Source organism: Balaenoptera acutorostrata, chromosome 11 (assembly GCF_949987535.1).
Source record: "Balaenoptera acutorostrata chromosome 11, mBalAcu1.1, whole genome shotgun sequence".
In the NCBI taxonomy this organism is placed as follows: Eukaryota; Metazoa; Chordata; class Mammalia; order Artiodactyla; family Balaenopteridae; genus Balaenoptera; species Balaenoptera acutorostrata.
In genome coordinates, this window is record NC_080074.1 from 97,747,870 (window position 1) to 97,766,469 (window position 18,600).

The 18,600-nt window shown below is 45.5% G+C and overlaps 1 protein-coding gene across 4 annotated transcripts in view; it reads right to left on the reverse strand.

Moving 5' to 3' along the window:
- Positions 1 to 698: 698 nt before the first annotated feature.
- Positions 699 to 18,600, reverse strand: part of ETV6 (ETS variant transcription factor 6) — a 240,232-nt gene continuing 222,330 nt past the window's right edge. For all 4 annotated transcript variants that reach the window (XM_007196064.2, XM_007196063.2, XM_007196065.2 and 1 more), the window contains 3 exons: positions 7,188 to 7,330; positions 5,175 to 5,275; positions 699 to 1,405 (listed from right to left, as the gene is read on the reverse strand). In XM_007196064.2, the coding sequence (XP_007196126.1) occupies positions 1,300 to 1,405; positions 5,175 to 5,275; positions 7,188 to 7,330 (350 nt within the window). In that variant the 3' untranslated portion in view covers positions 699 to 1,299. The remainder of the gene's footprint in view (positions 1,406 to 5,174; positions 5,276 to 7,187; positions 7,331 to 18,600) is intronic.

Here is an 18,600-nt window from a genome sequence, read left to right on the forward strand (position 1 = left end):
CGTCTGCCCAGGCGTGGCAAACACCAGTAACAACTGAGACTACGCACTCCGGGATCCTCCCTCTCAAATGCCCTGTGTCCTGCGGGGATCAGGAAACTTTAAAAAAAAAAAAAAAAAAAAAAAAAAAAAAAAGGCTGGGAATTGAAAAAAATTTAGGTGAGGGTATGAAACTGCACGATGGCCTTTGGGATGGAGCAGAGACGACCCTCCACAACCTACTTTGGAATAATTCATACCCCGCTGCAGAAGATCTGTCACCTGGACCATCAGGCCTGTGTGGTTTTTTTCCATTTTTTTCCCACTTCGCAGCACTTGCAAACTAATGCTGGGGCTTCCAAATAACCTGGACAGCCTTCCAGGCTTATCTTACGTTCGGTGGAACCACCAAGCCCCGCGGTTCTCACAGCTGTGTCAGGGGAAGCCTGCCGGACTAGCATTCACCTTTCCGGAAGGCAGCAGCCTCCGTGATGTTTTGGCCTCCCTCCGATAGGTAGCCAAATGCTGGGATGTGGGTTTGATTTCTGTGGTGCTGGCTATAAAGCACCCAGACCACTGATTCCGTTTCGGTGCCAACAATTCCCAAGACTCTCCAAGGAGGCTGAACTCTGCTGAAAGGCACCTGAAGTTCAACAGCAGGTGAGGAGGGAGGACGGGACGGGGCAGGGAAGGAAAGAGAGCCAGAGAGAGAAGACGAGAGCTCTCCTTTTCACTTTATCTTTTTTAAAAGCATCTTTTTTTTTTCTTTTTTCTTTTTTTTTTTCCAGCCAAGACCCAACAGCAACAGGAACAAACCTGATCCACGTGGCAGGATCAAGAGGAACCTGAACCCTTTTGCAAGTATTCTCTCTCTCTCCTGACCAGTTGGGCTTCTGCACTTTGTGAGATTTGCAAAAAATATATATATATATAATAGATATATATTTCCATAGGAAAACAACCTCGATGTCTTCCCCTATATGAATGATGAAAAGTCAAACTGCATGGTCTTAAAAAAGAACAAAAACAAAAACACCATGAAACTTAACAATAGGTGGAACGGGGTGGGGGAGGAATTACAGACAGAGATTCCAAACGAGAAGGAACCGTGAACATGAGTCACAGGCCAGTGCCCTGGCCAGAATTCCAGCGCCGCTTTTGCTGAGTGGTTTGTCTAAGGTGCTCCGGGGTCCCTCACGCTGGGTGAGAGAAGTGTCACTGCCACGTCCGGGTCTCTTCCCTTCCGCTCCATCACGCCCCAGCCATCCTGGCGGGCAGGGCGCCCTTGGCTACCGGCCCGCTGAGCCCCGGGGGCTGGTTCCTTCAACACTCATCTTCTTGGTATATTTGTTCATCCAGCTCCTGGGACTCAAGATGCTCCAGACGGTCTGTTCGGCCACTCATGATTTCATCCGGGGTTTTCATAAACCTTTGGAAGAGGAAATGGTGGCGTGAAGAGGTTACAATTTCCTAAAGTTGTCTTCACCTTGAACTCTAAAAAGAGAGTTCCCATCGCCTTTACATAGCTGGAGAGCTACTGGTCATAATGCTAACTTAGCACAATATAGAAAAAGTTACCCCTTCCTCTGACTGCCTGAAAGTTAGCAAAATAATGATAAACAGAAGTCTTGGATGACTGTAAAGAAGATGGAGCTGTGTGATGCATTCCTGCATGACCGTGCGAGGGGGCCCTGGGACAGCGCACGTATCTGCATTTCTGATTCTCAGAGGGTTAGATTTTACAAAGACCCGTGAGCGCTGTATATCCATTTCCATCCCAGACTGTGAGCCCAAGGAATGGTATTCGAAACTTGAATCTAATGTGAAGGATACAATGAAATGCTAGATGGAAAATCGGGGGAATAGGGCAAGATAGTGGAGCTTCTGGAAGTTAGAAAGGCCAAAAGAAAGAATCTTTTTCAATGTTAGCACTGCTCCACCCCAAATGCTAGCCATTCATCCCCTTTATTCTGTCTTCCTTTGCAGCTAGGTGCATACAGCAAGCCTCATCTTCTTGGTCGCTGGGTTCATTTGGAAATTACATCAGTGCCATGTTGTGACCATGATTTACATGGTTCAGGAAGGGTGCCTGCCTGCAAACGTTCTGTCCTTATGGTGGGAAGGCCCTTTCCACAGCCTACACACCGTTCCCTCCCTCTGCTCGGTACCACATGACCTGTCTTAAAACATACATTTTCTCTCATCACTTCATGTTCAAAAGCCTATGATGAGGGACTTCCCTGGCGGTCCAATGGTTAAGACTCCGCACTTCCAATGCAGGGGGCATGGGTTTGATCCCTGGTTGGGGAACTAAGATCCCACATGCCTTGTGGCATGGCCAAAAAAAAATCCTGTGACGACCACTTATCAAGTCAAGGATCCACTCTTTGGCCTGCCCCTCGGGCCCCTCTGTCATCTCAACCTGGAAACTCTTGTTTTCCACTGTTTACTAGCATGAACCCTTCACTCCAGTCTCGCCACTTCCTTTTATATAAATCACAGCTCATGCCATCCTCCAAACCTTTAGTTTTGCCCTTATTTGGAACCCTCTTGACTCCTTCCACTATCTGAGCCCTACTTACTGTCTGAGCTCTGTCTCATCATCCATACCGAAATCTCCAAGAGTCCCTCCAGTTTAACACTTCACTTGATTACACACTGGGTTGTATACCGAGAAGCCTTCATTTTGGGGCGAGTTTGGCTTCCGACATTCATTTCCTCAAAAATGACTAACCTCTCCTCACAAATAGCACTCTTCTTTCCTTTTATCTTGTTGCAATCACTGTTGGAAGCCTGTGAACCTTCCCCCTACGACTACTTTTCTTTTCTGCCCATTATTGCTGATTTTTTTCAAGCAGTCTGTTCCGTAGCATCTGCAGCCTGTCTTCCACTTTTATCCTGGAGCTAACACTTCTCCCTCAACATCTGAAGTCACTAATAATCCCCTCCAGGCCGAGTCCACAGATGTGCTATATTTGGCCCTCCGAACTACCCCTATCCTCTTTTGACGGCTTTTCCATATTAAGTTTCTGATATTCCACACCAGGCTTGCCCAGAAACATTTATCAAAAGCCTCCATAAGGTATAAAACAGAACTATGTATGTAAAATATAACCCTCTACCTTCTAGGAGCTTATGACCTACTTGTTGGGGAGAAGGACTTCATATATACAACTATTAAAAATGTAAATCACGATGTGGTTTAGGGCCAAGGAAACCCAACAGATGATGGAAGAAGGTATCTGTGCGTGTCTGAGCAGTTGAAGAAGGTCTCATAAAGGGTAGTAGACTTGAGGTAGACCTGGGGGGGTATTATATATGTTAAAAAAGCAAAAGTTAAAGTGATACACATTTCTGGCATAGGGAACCCTATTAGTGTTGGAGGGCAGCTGGCAGTGTGTATTATGAATTTGGGAGGCAGGAGAATGGACCAGAGGCAGAGATTGCTGAATTAATCTAGGTGTCAGTCATGAAGTCTAGATAGACATCAGCCTCCGCTGCCAGGGAAGCCATAATAATGCTTCTGCCTTGCTTTCATCTTCCAGGTCTCGTGAGAGTACTTGCCATTGGCAGATTCCAACCTGGAGCCTGCTGGTAAGAAATCTTGGGAAATGTGGTTCCCAGGCTTCTAGCCCCTGCAACATAGACTGGAGTGGGAATGGTGCTGAAGAGCCAATGGACTGTCCAGCACAGTGATGACTCAGAGGTAAGAAGAGTCAAAGATAACGCTAGTGTCAAGTTTGGTTCCTTAAACAACGGTGATACCACTGCTGATGTAACATGAAATCTGGGGGTGGGTAGATTTCCAGTGTGGGAAGAAGGCCTGTCTTGAACATTTCACGTCTGAGATACTAATGTGATATTTCAGTGGACATGTCCTATAAGAAGCTCTTGGAAATTAAGATTTGGAATTTCAGGGAGATTTTAGAGCTGCATGTAGAGATTTCAGAGCCCATTCACGGAGGGGATAACTGAAGCTGTGTAACGGGATCCATCCATCCAGGGAAAAAGTATAGAGTGGGAAGAACAGAAGCCAAGGACTAAGTTTAGGGTGAAGGATGAAAAGAAGGCATCAGCAGAGCCGGAGAAAGGAGGTTCTTTTTCCACTTTGTTCTACTCTGTTTCCAGCTCTTGAAAAGCCTTCTCTGTTTCTTTTGAAGATTGCAATTGTTTTTTTTTTACTGCTCCTACGTTACTACACCTTCCCAGTGCTAAGGCCCAGGTTCTGTGCTCTTTCCAATAAGTACTTATCCCAGTGAGCTCGTCTGCTCATACACAGTGTCATTTTGTCATTTTCTACCCAAATCCACATCTCTAGCCCCATCTGTAACTCTCCTCTGTCCCACCTGCCAAAACACAGAATCTGAGGTTGTGTTTGTCAATCCCACCTTCTCCCAAGCTTCACTTGGTCTCACCACGTCAATTACCACCAGTGTCAGAGGGCTATGTCTACCTCTCCTGATTGGTCCTTTAGATCCCTTCTTTTTCCTCTTCTAATTGTTTCTCCTCTCTTGCCTAGGAATCACAATCTATGTGGTAGGTTAAATGGTTGGAACTCATTAGCTGGGAGGAATTCTGGAAAGAGGAATGTCTACTGCAGCAGCTTTCAGACTTTTACAATGCATTGTCATAAATATATTTTACATCATGACACACACACACACATACACACCCCACCCCCGAATCACAGTTTTCATGAATCAACAGTCACTCTTAATTCATGTGATACAGTCTGATATTTTCAACTCTATCCTTTCCTATTCAATTCTGTTCTATTTCATTAAAAAAAATTAGACTCATTAAATCTATGTCATGATTCACTAACGGGCCAGGACAAACACTGGTCCAGGCTTGGCAACCTGGAGGTCTTTGCCATTGGTTCCTCTGATTGCTCCCTTTAACTACCATAGATATAAATGCCAGATAATACTGTTTGATCATTGCATTATTTGAAAGGTGAGTCAGATTGTGTTTATTTAGTTTTGGCTTTAGGTTAGACATAAGTGGAAAAAAAAATTTTTTTTTCCCCTTAAATTCTAACAAACCACCACCTGGTATCGAATGTGTAGCATGTGTAGCACGTGACGGCTTTGAGGATCAGACAGGCAGGTAGAGATCTTAACAGCCTCCCTCCTCCCTCTTATTTGAAGAAAACAATATCCTCCCAGAAGAAGGAAAGGAGAAAAAGGAAGTGCTACCTGAACAAAAGCCTTTGTCCTGGCTCCTTCCTGATAATGTTTAGTTTGTAGTAGTGGCGCAGGGCTCTGGACATTTTCTCATAGGTCATGTTTGTTCTGTTCTGTTTGTTCAAAGGCGGAAGAGAGAAAAAAAGCACAAAGACACAATGAAATGAACCTCAGAAAAGACGCCTCAGGAGCTATTCAGATCCAGCTCTTCAGCTGCCTCTGTGGCCCCGCCAGTCGGGAAAGCCACCTGCTAATCTGCTCCCTGCCACGCCCACCCCTGGGCTTTTCCACAGACGTCCTCGCTGAGGTCTCTCCTAAGGTGAGTCTGGCTCACAAAGCGCGTCCCGCAGCGGCCTCCCCGACTTCCTCTCCCAGGCCTGCGCTCTGCTGCGCCCGAGGAATTTCCTGCGCGTCCCCCTCTCTGGGGGGTATCCTTCACCTTCTGACCCACAGAGAATTTCTCTTCCTTTTTTCCTTTTTTTTAAAAAAATTTTTTCATTTTGACAGTGACCTTTCTCAAGCTTGTGTTTCTGGTTTGTCATTTTGAAGGAAGAGATTTTTTTTTTTGTTTAAATTCCTGTCCTGGAAGCAAGAGTACAGTGGTTCCGAGCCCTGGGGTGAGGGCACCCTGTGCGAGCTGCAGAGCGATTTTTCTCAGTGACTCACAGGGTGGAGGGTGTCAGTGGGGTCTGGCCATATTTGGTCACGACAGCCTCTGGCAGGCCCTCCTCAGCGGGGCCAGAGCACCGGCTGCAGCCTCCAAGGCTGCAGCCGGGGCAGAGCCCAGCGGCGTTTCCCCTGTGGCCTGCCTCTCCTTCGGCGGATCTGGAGTCGGGCCTTCCTGGTGCCTTGCCACCTCTGCCCCACGGCTACCTGTCTGTGGTCAGGCCTGGATCTTGCTGACTCTTTTTTTTTTTTTTTAAGTAGGAATACAGATTTATCTTAATTTTCTTTTCTTTTTTTTTTTTTTGGCAGGAGAAATCTTTGCTCTGTTTATTTTACTGTGATAAGAACACTGACCATGAGATCTACCCTCTTAAATTTTTAAGTGCATAGTACAGCACTTAATACAGGGTTAACTACAGGTACAGTGTCCCGCAGCAGGTCTCTAGAACTTACTCATCTTGTTTAATGGAAACTTTATGCCCCTTGATTAGTAACTCCCCATCTTCCCCCCCCTCTCCCCTACCCCTGGCAACACCAGTCCACTCCTGGACTCGACGAATTTGCTTATTTTAGATCTAACTTTGCGTAAGTGGAATCAGGCAGTACTCGTCTTTCTGTGACTGGCTTATTTCACTCAGCATCCAGTCTTCAAGGTTCATCCATGTTTGCCACACGCTGCAGAATCTCCTTTTTTTTTTTTCTTAAGGCTGAAGAATATTCCATTGTGTGCATATAGCGTGGTTTCTTTATCCATTCATCCATCAGTGGACGTCAAGGTTGTTTTACCCACTTTTTACATCTATGCGCTTTAATGGTTTTCCTAACTATAAAAGACTTTATCTTTTAAATTCGATTCCCTCTTCCCAAGGTGGAAAACTGCAGGGGCAATCAGACTTCTTGCACTGTTTGCTTTTCAAGGAGATGCTTTAAAGTCAGAGGATAAGCATTTTCCATGTAGAACCGGCCTTTTGCGACCATGGAAGTTTCTAACCCAGCGGAACAGAGGCGACACTTCCCAAAGCCCCCTTGTGAATCACAAAGTGCCACAGCGCATCCCTGGTACCCAGTTCCTAACGATGGCGTGGGTGGCAGGACCAGGCCGAGGCAGCGGAGTGACGGTTACTCATAATGAGGCCTATCAGACCGGGAGACTTAACTGGCACCTGGCACAAGGAACAAATGGAAAGGGGCATCTTTAATTATTTCCTCCCCTTTGCAACTAATTGTTTGTCCAGTGAGGAATAAACTAAATAATTACGGGCAGACAGGAAGCAGAAGACAGACAATTATCCTCCAACCCAGGGATGAAGACTAGATTTTGGCCCTACTTTATAGAACGAATATCTGATGCCCTTTTACCTTATGGTTTCCCCACAGTCGAGCCAGTCCATTGGGATCCACTATCCGGAATATTTTGGATTCTTTGTCCTCCCATCGGATGAAGTTTTCGTACCGGCTGTCAGAAAGCAACTGATAGACGTAATCCCAAAGCAGTCTACAGTCTACAGAGGAAAAGGGCAAGAAAACACTGTTGACAAGGTTGCTTGTTGAAGTACTAAGAGCAAGAATCAGAAAATAATCGAGTCACCGCTTTTGCCTACTTTGGATGGACTGTCTAACTTCCTCGTTTTGGGAATTCCCTGGTGGTCCAGGGGTTAGGATGCCACACTTACTTTCACTGCTGAGGGCCTGGGTTTGATCCCTGGTTGGGGAAATAAGGTCCCGCAAGCCGCGCGGCCAAAACTAAAACAAAGACGCATCCTCGTCTTATAGCGAGGAGAGCAAGGCACAGAGAGACCTGTGAGATGGCGACCTTTGACCTGTGGAGGCCTTCAGGACGGTCCGGGCCCAGAACTTCCCCCCTCAGATGAGGACACAGAGACCCAGAGAGAGGAAGGGACTGGTCCACGGTCATGACCAATGACCTGAACTTGAGCAGAGCCCACACGAGGGACAGAACAAGCTCTAACTGCAGATGAATTGGTTCTGAAAAGGGGCTGAAGACAGGCTGGCAGGTAAAAGGGCAGAGAGAGTGCTCGGGTTCAGAGAGAGCGATGTGGTGTCCATGGGGGGCTAAGGTTACTTTGGAGGGTGACACTCGATGCATGAAAACGTTGACGACTGAGGTCGGCTGGAAAACGGCAGAAAAAGCAGCACGATGCGTGAAGAGCTGTGGGAGAAGAAAACCCACGTTCCTCTTTCCCACTGTGACTGTGGGAACCATGGCCAGCATGGTCTTCAGAAAGACTACAGATAGTCTCATGATAGCTACTTTGGAGGTTTTAAAAATTGTTTTATTATAATGGAATCAGTGTAGAAAGGAACCCAGTGCAGAAAATCCCTTTCTCCATGTGCAAAACTGATGTTGGATCACTTGGTCAGGCAACAGATCTTTCTTTGTACAGGCCAGGCGCTGGGCTAGGCCTCGACTTTAGGCTGTGGGCTAGAGGATTGAAAGAGAAGATGCAGGCTGCACACCTTTGCCCTGTTCTAGTGCTTTCTGGATTAGTGCCAGAACCGGGTGTGGCGTGGCCCCTAGCACAGCCTTGACAGGTGGATGGGAGCAGATGCGGACTCTCGAAGTCTAGTTGATGCAGGACTGGCCTCCAGATGAGAATAAGAGACCCCCAGGTGTGCACTGTTGCTTCTGGGAGCTTTAATGAACACGAGCCAGCATGGCTGGTCGTAAACGATTAATTTTGTTGAACACCGTGTACGTGTTCTGCACTTTGCAAGCATTATTTCTAATCCTCACTTTACACACTGCATCCTTTCTAATCCTCTCATGCCCGAGGTCGCTGGGATTTGAACTCTGGGGCTCCCGCACCGCAAGGTGCCGATTTCCTTACTTCCTTATGTTGGGTGAGGCCTGGCACACCTGGGTGGGGAATGTCCAATCCCAACCTGGACTATTTCAGAGCGAGCCAAACATTCACCTCCCAGAGAAAGCAACACACCCTCCTCTGGCACATATTTACAAGAGCAATTGAGTCAGGTCACCTTGGGCAAGTTTCTTAAATCTCCCTGAGGTTCCGTTTCCTCCTTTACGAAAGGGGAATGACAATGTCGACTCTCTCCGGGATTACTGTACGAGTGATGATGTGAGTGAAGAGAAAGTAAGGAAAACAATAACAACAGCGATTACTGGGTGCTATCTGCAGGCACCGGGCTGTGCGTTCTACCAGCCGGCTTGCCTCTGACCCTTAGGGCACCTGATGGAGGCCAGCGCTGTTGCTATTCCTATTTTATGGCCAAGGAAGCTGAGGCTTAGCGGGCTTGGTCATTGGCTCCAGGGCACAGCTCGCGAGTGACACATGTCGGAGTCTGGAGCCTGTGCTGTGCTACACGTCCCGCTGAGACGTCTATTCTCAGAGAAGCGGGTTAACAGGTATCTATTAGTCAAGGACTTTTCCAAGCAAGCTTTAACTCTGAGTGTGTCCTTCGTGCAATCCAGCTTTCTCTCTGAACAGCAGAAGGAACTGGCATAAAATGTGGCATTTTCCAGGAGGCTTAATCTTTTAAGGAACTACCATGAAACTTAAAATGACCATACATCTTCAGTACCCCTTACTTACTGTATCCTTTTTTCCCCCGATTGATCTGTGTCTAGAAATTAATGTGGTGTGTGGTTTCTTCTGTTTCAGAAAAGGACCCGTGGTGTCCTTCTTAGAAGGATGACTCCTGGAGTTTCAACCCTACGCTAAGAGAAGCTGACCAGAGATTCTATTACCACCCCTGCCTGCCGCTGCCCTCTTGGTTGCCAGAAGGGGGCACTGAGGAGCAGGGAGACAGCAAGGGGCCCAATCCCAGCATCAGGAAGTACCTTGAGAGGTGAGTGCCACACACCAACGCAGACTGAGAATAATCAAGCTCATTTTTAAGGCACCTGTAAGAGGGCGACTGTAGGCAAAGCAGTGAAGTAGGCAGTGTCTTTCTCCCTCTCTGCCACCTCCTTGTCTTACATCGTTTTTAGTACAGGTGGAAAAATAGAGAACTGAGATGCGGTTTAATTGTCCAGTTTTTGTCTTACTATCAAATGGCAGATGCATTTTAATTTCCCACAAGCTCTTCCAAGTAGAAACCATCTGGCAAAACCAAATATTATCACACAAAATGCCAGTCTACTAGGAGGAACAAAGGTGTAACGGCTTCTCCATGTTTCCTGACAGGGTTACAATCATTTTTATCACCCAGAGGCTTCATGACACCTTTTGGATGCATCTGGATTGGCAGTGTGATTCTCTAGAGTGAATCATTTGAACACAATTTAATAATTAAAAAAACTGATCTGGTTGTCTTTCGCAGTTTGATAGAAGGAACTTCTGCCCACCGGAAGGTGAGCAATATATTGGCAGTCCCTCACCTCTGAGACTTCCTGGAGCTAAAACGTAAAGTGAATGTTGTCTTAACACCACCTGCTGAGGGATTTTCACTTTCATTGTTTCTGTGGCTTCTCTTTTACTGCTTTGGACATTCTGTGTCTCATAAAATGGTGAAGTGCGAACCATTTTCCGTTGGTTCGCACTTAAAAAATGGTTTCCATTTAAAACCATTTTACCGTTTCTCAAAGTAAGGGCTTAACCAGCGCTGGGTACCTACCATGCTGGTTCTTCAGAGGCATGGAACTGAGACCTTTATGTCGTAAATCATTTACTGAAAAAAATCTAGAATGTGATCTGTGTTTATTTGGTTGGTAAATGAAGGGCAGGGCTTACCAAAGAACAGACTTTACCTATGAGTTGCCGGAACACTTGTATCTTGCAAACTTTTCCCTTTCATCAATGTGAAAATAACCCCAAACAAGGGGCCAATTGATCATTTTAAATGACATTTAATCCAGCGAAGCCAACTTTAGCTGAGTAATAAAAATATATTGACATTCAAGACATATTGAATTACTCAGTCACTAACAGAGGTAGCAACAGGAATTTTGTGGCATAAAGTAGTTGTTTCAAGCTCAGAGTATAAGTGGCTTTTTATAACACTATTGATTCTTTTGTTTCTTTAGTTAAAAATTATGCCAGATGATTAAAAAGAAAAAAAGCTGCCTGACTATGCAACTTATTTTTTTCTTCTTTATTTTTACAATCGAAGTTCAAGCCATCTGAGTTATTTTTGTTTTTTAAGATTTTAGTTAAATAAAAGGCAGATCCTTTTTAGTTCCTAGGTCCTCTGGAGGCTGTTGCCATGACCCACCAGCAGATTTTCAGCTTTGTCAAAATCCATCCGTGTCTGCACAGATACAATGTTTTCTGATCATTGATAAAAATGCTTAATACTATATAATAAAATGCACCAAAAGTTCATCCCATTACAAAACACTTGAACATGCGTGTGAAAAATATCTTATATCACAAGGTCTTCACTGATTTTAGATGCATGTCTCTTAAACTAAAGGGGCTTCTCTGTCAAGGCATGTGGGAATTTTAAACAAATGTTCATGATTTGGATTGTCTCTTCCATGAGAGGAAGCTCATGAAAGGGTTTAGCTCGAGTGAAGTGCTATTTTCCAATTGCAGAAAGAGAGTTCTCTCTCTTTCCTGCTGGGTAAGGTACCCTGGGCATCCACAGTTAAAAGGCATTGTTAAAAAAAAATATATATCCCTTCCTGTGGTTAGGGAGAAATATTTTCCCTCCCACGCCAGTCTCTTACCAGAGACTCATTGTACAAGCTTATTGAGCAGAGACTGTAAAAAGATGGGCAGTTCACACATAACCAACATGGTTTCTAAAGGAAAAAAACAAAACCTAGAAAACCATGCTGGACAAAACTGATGTTTAAAAGATCTGAGTGGGCAAGTCGAGTTATTGACAAGATATTTGAATTTCCCGAAATTCAAATTTCGGGAAAGCCATCTAAGAAAGTAATTTTATGTTGTTTTAACTGCCCAAATGGAATTTTAAATGAAGGTCTGTAAACTGGAGTTCTGTGGATATAATCACCAACAAGGAGAGGCCTAGCATTCCTGTTTCATTGCTTTAAATTTATTACGAAAAACTAATAAATTTATTTCAGGTTCAGCAACAAAATGGGTCAGTAACACCCAAAATAAAAAGTTGCTTCTCTGCTTTATAGCAGTGGTTCTAAACTAGGGGCAATCTTGCCTCCTAGGTGGTATTCTACAGTGTTTGTGACAATTTTGCTTGTCACAGCTGGGGTGCAGGATGCTATTAGCATCCAGTGAGTAGAGGCCAGGGACGCTGCTAAAAATCTTATAATGCACAAAAGAACTCCTTCCCGGCAACGAAGAATTATTTGGCCCAAATATCAAGAGCGCCCAGCTTGAGAAACCCTGCTTATGGAAGCACGGGTTTTACAACACGCAGGGGGGCTATCTGCAGGGTTTTTTTTGTTTTCCTCCTCAATTCTAGATCAGCCATTACCTAGAAGCAGAAGGCTGATAAATCCAGTGCAGCCAACCCTGTGTTGATACGCAGAGGTGTGTTTACAATGGGTGCTTGCTTGTGCTTTGCTGTGGCTTAGGAAAACAGAAGCCATATGTGCACAGCAGCAAGCTGGGAGAGGGAGAAGCTGAGGCAGGGCATACAGGTTTACACTTCCTGGCTTCATCGGGGCAGAGGGACCGCAGCTGCAAACACCGCTGAACCTTTTCACCTTTGGTTGCAGGAGGTGTGGGGTGAGGCTGGGAAACGCAGAGATCAAGCCCCCAGCTAAAACCCAGTAAGACGTACCCCTCCTCCCTCAGGCGTGGAGGCAGCCTGGGAATTTGCAGCCAGGGACTGCTGGGACATAGGGACGCTGTTACAGAAATGTAAGCCCTTAAACAAACTGGAATTTCCAGTCTCCTCAATCCCCTTCTATTATTTTCTACCCAGTTACCGTGCTGGGACTGTTTTATCTTTTAAAAAAGCTGTCCTGAAACTTTCCTTCTCTTTTTGATTTCTCAGTGGCTCACAATGAAAAATAAAGGGCAGTGACTCAGCCAGAGTGTGAGAAGTCTGGCACCTTGGGATATTCCCGTTGGGGTGAAGGACTCTGTCCTCTCCAAGGGTCTCCTCCATCTCCTCCAAATACAGACAGCGGGCAAAGCCTCACAGGAGGTGAGAGGGAGTGAAGAAGTTCATCTCCAAGGAAATAAGGAAACTAGGGTTCCCTGAAGGGGGGTGCACTTTTCAGGCCAACATCACTTAGAACAAATCCCCAGACACAGGCCTTCTGGGTTAAGGCCCTGCACCTGCTCCGGTGGGCAGTGGTGCTGGCCATAACCGCTGCTCTCTCCTCTCTGCAGCCCTGGAGCAGAGCAAAGAGAAAGGGCGCAGAGGAGGGGCACAAACTAACCCTTAGAAATTAACCTGCTTGTGCTAATGTTTGCATGTTGTCTCTTTAGTGCTCAAAAGTGCCCAGAAATGAGTATTAGTATTATCATTATTATGGATAAGGAAACCAGGCTTCAGGGACCTTAAATACCTCTGCTTGGGAGACAAGGGCTAGATTCTAATCTTGCTGACTCCAGAGTCCATGCTTTCCCACAGGCCCACAGTGCTACCCCAGGAACCCTCCCACCGGCTGTGGATGAAGGCCCTGGGCCGGGAGCCATAGAGAGTTCTCTGCCTGAGATAGCATGGGAGGACACAGCTCTGCCAGCTCGTACTAAAACCCCGAGCCCCCTGGGCTTATGGAGGCATCCCACGATCCTGTCCTTTTTTCCAAACACAATATTTACACGCATGTGTGTGTGCAGAGGCGCACACACGCATGCACACCACCGCACCTTACTGCAAAGGCCTGGGGATGACACTGCCCTCCATCACTTTCACACAGTCCATTTAGGCTTCTCTTTTATGATGTCTTCTTCCCTTCAGGGCTGCTCCCAAGGCTCATTTATACAAGAAAATAAAAGTCCACGTGCCTCATTGGAAACAGTGTCACCACCAGATACCACTGGGGAAGAAGCAGAGATGGAAACGAGGGGGCAGGGTGCAGTGTGACTTCCCCCGGCCTGGGAGCCCTGAGGATGAGCCCCTAGCTGCTGGCCCTGGAGTCTCAGGCTTAGGTGCCTTCATCTGATGTCAGATCAGAGGCTCCCAGGATTGAATTTCTGTGCACACAGAACTCATCCAGCCAATAAAGCCAAATCAGGAGAGTACAGTGCACTAGCCAGGTGACAAATAAGTGATATGGGAGACTCAGTGTCTCCTTGATGATAATCCTTTTTTGTTTCTATTAAAAATGTAACCCTGAGAGAGAATACACATATTTTTTTTAAGTCTCTTTGTGGATCTGAAAGACTGCCAGGCCAAGCGTTATCAGAGGGTTGCGAGTGAAGGGTACAGGGTCTGGGGGTGGGGTGTGGGACTCTCTGTTTTATCTGCTTTAAGAGCAACTCACCAATGATAGCCTCACAGACCGTGAAGTAGTTCACGTTTGCAAAGAAAATCAAGAGACTTCGGCAAAAGTTGTGAGATGAGCACAAGAAAAGAAATACTCTCTTTTTGGATGGTGCATGGACTTTGAACAACCAAATCTGTACAGCCCTCTTAAAGTCCCCACTTCTGTGGAGCAGATGAACGGCTGCGAATGGATTGTAAACCAGGTTCCCAATGAACCTTGCTCCCTTTAGCAGAGTTTTGGATTAAGTCCAAGGAAGGGACATGCAGATAGGAAGTCTGGTAACTCAGGTTTTAATGGAATTGAAGAAGTTTAAGAGAAAGCCAAAATGACTTCAGTTTTTTTCTTTTAAAACTGAGCTGTCTATAGTTAAAACCAAAGCAGGGAGCTTAGTTTGTCTGATGGCATAAAGTAAGAGGGATTATTGCCTTATGCCAGCAAAGACACAACATTTGGCATTTAGAGAGGCTGGCTGCACCCTATCACCTAGAAAAATGCCTGGCACATAGAGATACGTGTTAATTTTTGAATGAATAATCTTTACCTAGTTCAAGTATGCAGAGCTACACTTTATTTTCCTCAGTTATATTTTACTTACGTTAATGATGTTATTGTAACTACTCTGGGCTACTCAGCCATCAGCCTGCCATCTAGAACTTAGCTCCTTCCCTACATCACTTGCCACTGTTCCCTCCACATGTCTTAGGCATGCCTCATTCTCTGAGGTGCGAGTCATTCCTTGAGAGCAGGGATGGCGTTTTCTACACCTGTGATTCCAAAGCATCCTGAACATACAAGCAGACAGTTGCGTAGAACAGGGAGCAGCGGACTTTTTCTGTAAAAGGCCAATCAGTAAATATTTTAGTCCAATCTCTGCTGCAACTCCTCAACCCTGCCAAAGCAGCCACAGACAATACTGAGTAAGTGGGTGTGGCCGTGTGCCAGTGAAATTTGATTTACAAAAACAGGCGGTGGCTGATTTGGCCCACAGGCCTGCATTTCCAGTCCCCGGTCCCAAGGAAACAAGTGTGCTGGAAAGAACAGTGGTTGAAGCTGGAGGCCGAACACCAGACGTGTCTTCATCTGTGAAAGATGGGTCTGTAAAAGACCCTTCTAGCTTTGAAATCACCAAGTTCTAAGAATGATTTTCAATATATACTGAAAACACAGCATCACCTGGGCTACCCTTCTTCAATTTACGGTGCTCACTGCCAGTACCACTTGTTGGCTATGAAACAGGTTGGCGAGACACAGGCCAGTAAAAAACGTTTGTGGGCTGAGAAAATGTTAGGAGGTGACAGATGCTCCCCCATCCCCCCTGCCACCAAGCAATCCTTTCCTGAGGACAATAAATAGAAAACAGCACAGAAAGAAGCAACTTGCTCAGTGTTGCACATACCACTGGCTGTTCAATAAAAAAACAGAACCCAGGAATCTTCTCTCACTCTGTCGTATGTTAAACTTTCTCCCACAAATGCCAGCCATTCCAACTTGTTAAACTCAGTAATAGTCCTTCTTATTCTTTGAAAAACAAGCAACACCTTTCAAAATAAGCTATATGTTTCTATTTCAATTGATCTAATTTGTGGTTTGTATTTAAACTGTCAACTACCTCCTGGATTTCTTTTATTGAATATTTTAGTTTTTCCACCAGGTAAATACCTAAGTGAACTATCATAACTTTGCATGGGATCTCTTAATTGTAGGATGCCTCCCAATTTCATAGATATTAAAGTGTGAAAAAAAGAAAGAATTGCTAAAATACGGTGGATTTTTTAATGAACCTGGATTCTTGAGTTTACCTTTCTATCTGAAATAGAACAAATATACTAGGCCTTACGTTGTTTGGGGGTTTTCTCCATCTGGAATGACCTCTTTTTCTTTAACCTCCACTTGTCCATATTCTAAGCATTCATCTAAGCCCAGCTAAAAGCCAGCCCCTCCAGGAAGCCTTCCTGACACCTCTACTGCAGCCTCCTACAGCACTTAACCGGAGCCCCTGGAAGACACCACAAGCTGCACTTCCAGCCCACTGTCGTCAGCTCTTTCATGACAAAGACTGTGTCTTACATCTCCTGGAACACTCCACCCCCAAGAATGCAGACCAGTGCTGCAAACACAGAAGGTGTCCAAAGGCACACACCCAGGAGTACCGGAGCAAATGATACGTGATTTACTTTTTGATCCACATGCCTAAGTAGTGTTCTTATCCACATCCTCCAACGATGGTGTTTGTCAGTGTGACACACAGCAGCACCTTCAGTGCCCTCTGGGCTCATTTGAAAAGCTACGTTTTCCCATCTAAAAGCTGCTTTATAGAGATCTGAAGGACTTTTATGGCTGTCCAGTAATGACAGAACTTTACATTGTACATGAGTCACCCAATGAATTCGACTTCCAGTAAATGAAGAATCAATTCCACGAGGATCTGAGTAGTCCAAAAAGACTCCAAAGGGCTGGAGTGGAGAGACAGGGACGCCCCAGATGAGAAACAAAGAAGCCTGGAACTGTCATGAGCACTGCTCAGAGGGTCACAGGATCAAGACCACATGTTAGATCACAGACTTCCCTCTCGTTTCACCCTTGAGAAAAACAGTGCCTTTTGGTTACATTAGCTAATCCTGGATCTGGTTAAACTAGTGAATACAGACATATGGAGATTATGGAATTTTTGAATATACCAATAGAGGAGCGCAATTTTTAAGAGAGCCATATTAAAAAATTTCCAGACCTCCTAAACAAGGGAAAAACAGCTCTAAGCCTAAACAATTTAACTTGATACATGGGGCTTATCTTGGATTCCTAAGAAGTCTGTGGCAAAGACAGCATCACAGAGGAGGTGGACGAGACAGGTCGTGATTAGGAACGCAGGGGTAGCAAGGGCAGCCCAGGAGACAGTAGCCAACGGCGCGGCAAGGGCTGTCCTACAGCCTCATCCGTCAGCCCCTGTGCGACCTCTGCTGCTCTGCTGTTCAGTTTCCTCTGTGGTTTCCCCTGCAAACGACCCTTCCATATAAAATGAATAGAGCAATGATAGGCTACCTCGAAGAGCTATCCTGAGGATTATAAACAAGCAGAAAGTACCCACAAAATGTCCAGAACTGTTGCACAGACCATGCGAGAAACAAGACAAGCAGGGCATATACAGACAAGAAGGAAAGCCTAGAAAGGCCAAGACAGGTCATTTATATCATTCACAGGAATATACTGACCCCTTCCTCTTTCTCCAATTATCTGGGGAAATTCACACGCTTTGCCAAATAAGCTCTTTGCTACCTTATCCCCGTCCTTTCTTTTCATAGTTTCTCTTTTTTCCATTATTAAAAAATTTTTCTGTAAAAGTAGACGGAACAATAATGTAAACCCCGGTGCACCCAACACCCAGCCATACAGCCATCAGCTTGTGACTAACCCTATTTTACGTACACCTCACCCGTTCCTCGCTCCCAACCCTGTGGGATGCTTTTGGATCACATTCCAAGCACACATCATTTCATTTCTCATAGTGTTTTTGAAACACGTCATACTTCTTGGCCATTTGATTGTCTTGATTCAACATTCCTTATGTAAATTATTTATACTGATAAAATTGAGGTGACATTGGAGGTGCCCTTGGGACCAGAGAAGAATTTAGAAACAAATGACTTAAATAAAAAAGGGACGAGTCAAGGCAGAAGTAAAGCAGCCTTAGGACCCGTGTCGTCATGGTGTCGCGAGCACTGCTCCATCCCGAGCTTCAGCTGGACCTCGCTCCTGCGGCATCAGCCCAAGGAGGAAGAGGCACGTCTCACCTTTCCCTGAACGGTTCTGACCTCTCTCCTGTCTCCTTCCCATTACTGGACCCATAATCACCTTCAGCATCGAGCTACCGCCTTTCCTCAGTTCCTCCAGGCAAAATACCCCTTTCTCTCTGCGCTGCTTCCACGGCACTGAATTATCCTCGCATACAGTAAGTACTCAATAAATGCTTGTGCATTGACTGGACGGGGCAGAGGGCTTATTTCCTTCTGCCTTGGAGCTTAGTGGTTTTCACATCTGTCTCTCCTAGTAATATTTAAATCCCTTGAGGAGATAATAAGTGTTATATCAGCTCCGTGTCCCCTACTTCCCAGTGCATTTATCTGTGCACAGCCCGTGCTCCAAAAGTGTCTCGTGAACGGAGAGAAGCTCTAGGAAAACAGTTAACTTTGCCAAGAGGTTAGAGGATTATAAGCTCCTGGAGAATGACTTCACGTAAATTATGGGCGAGCTAGCAAATATACAATGTGGTGATTTTTTTCACTGGTTTCCACTGGTTTCTCGTCTTAGGGGAGTACATTTGGGCTTGTCAGCCAGAGAAGGGAAAGAATTCGGGAGTGGTTTCCTCTGTCCAAATGACACAGCAGCACCAGACTCCAACACCCTAATCCTGCTTTTCTCTCC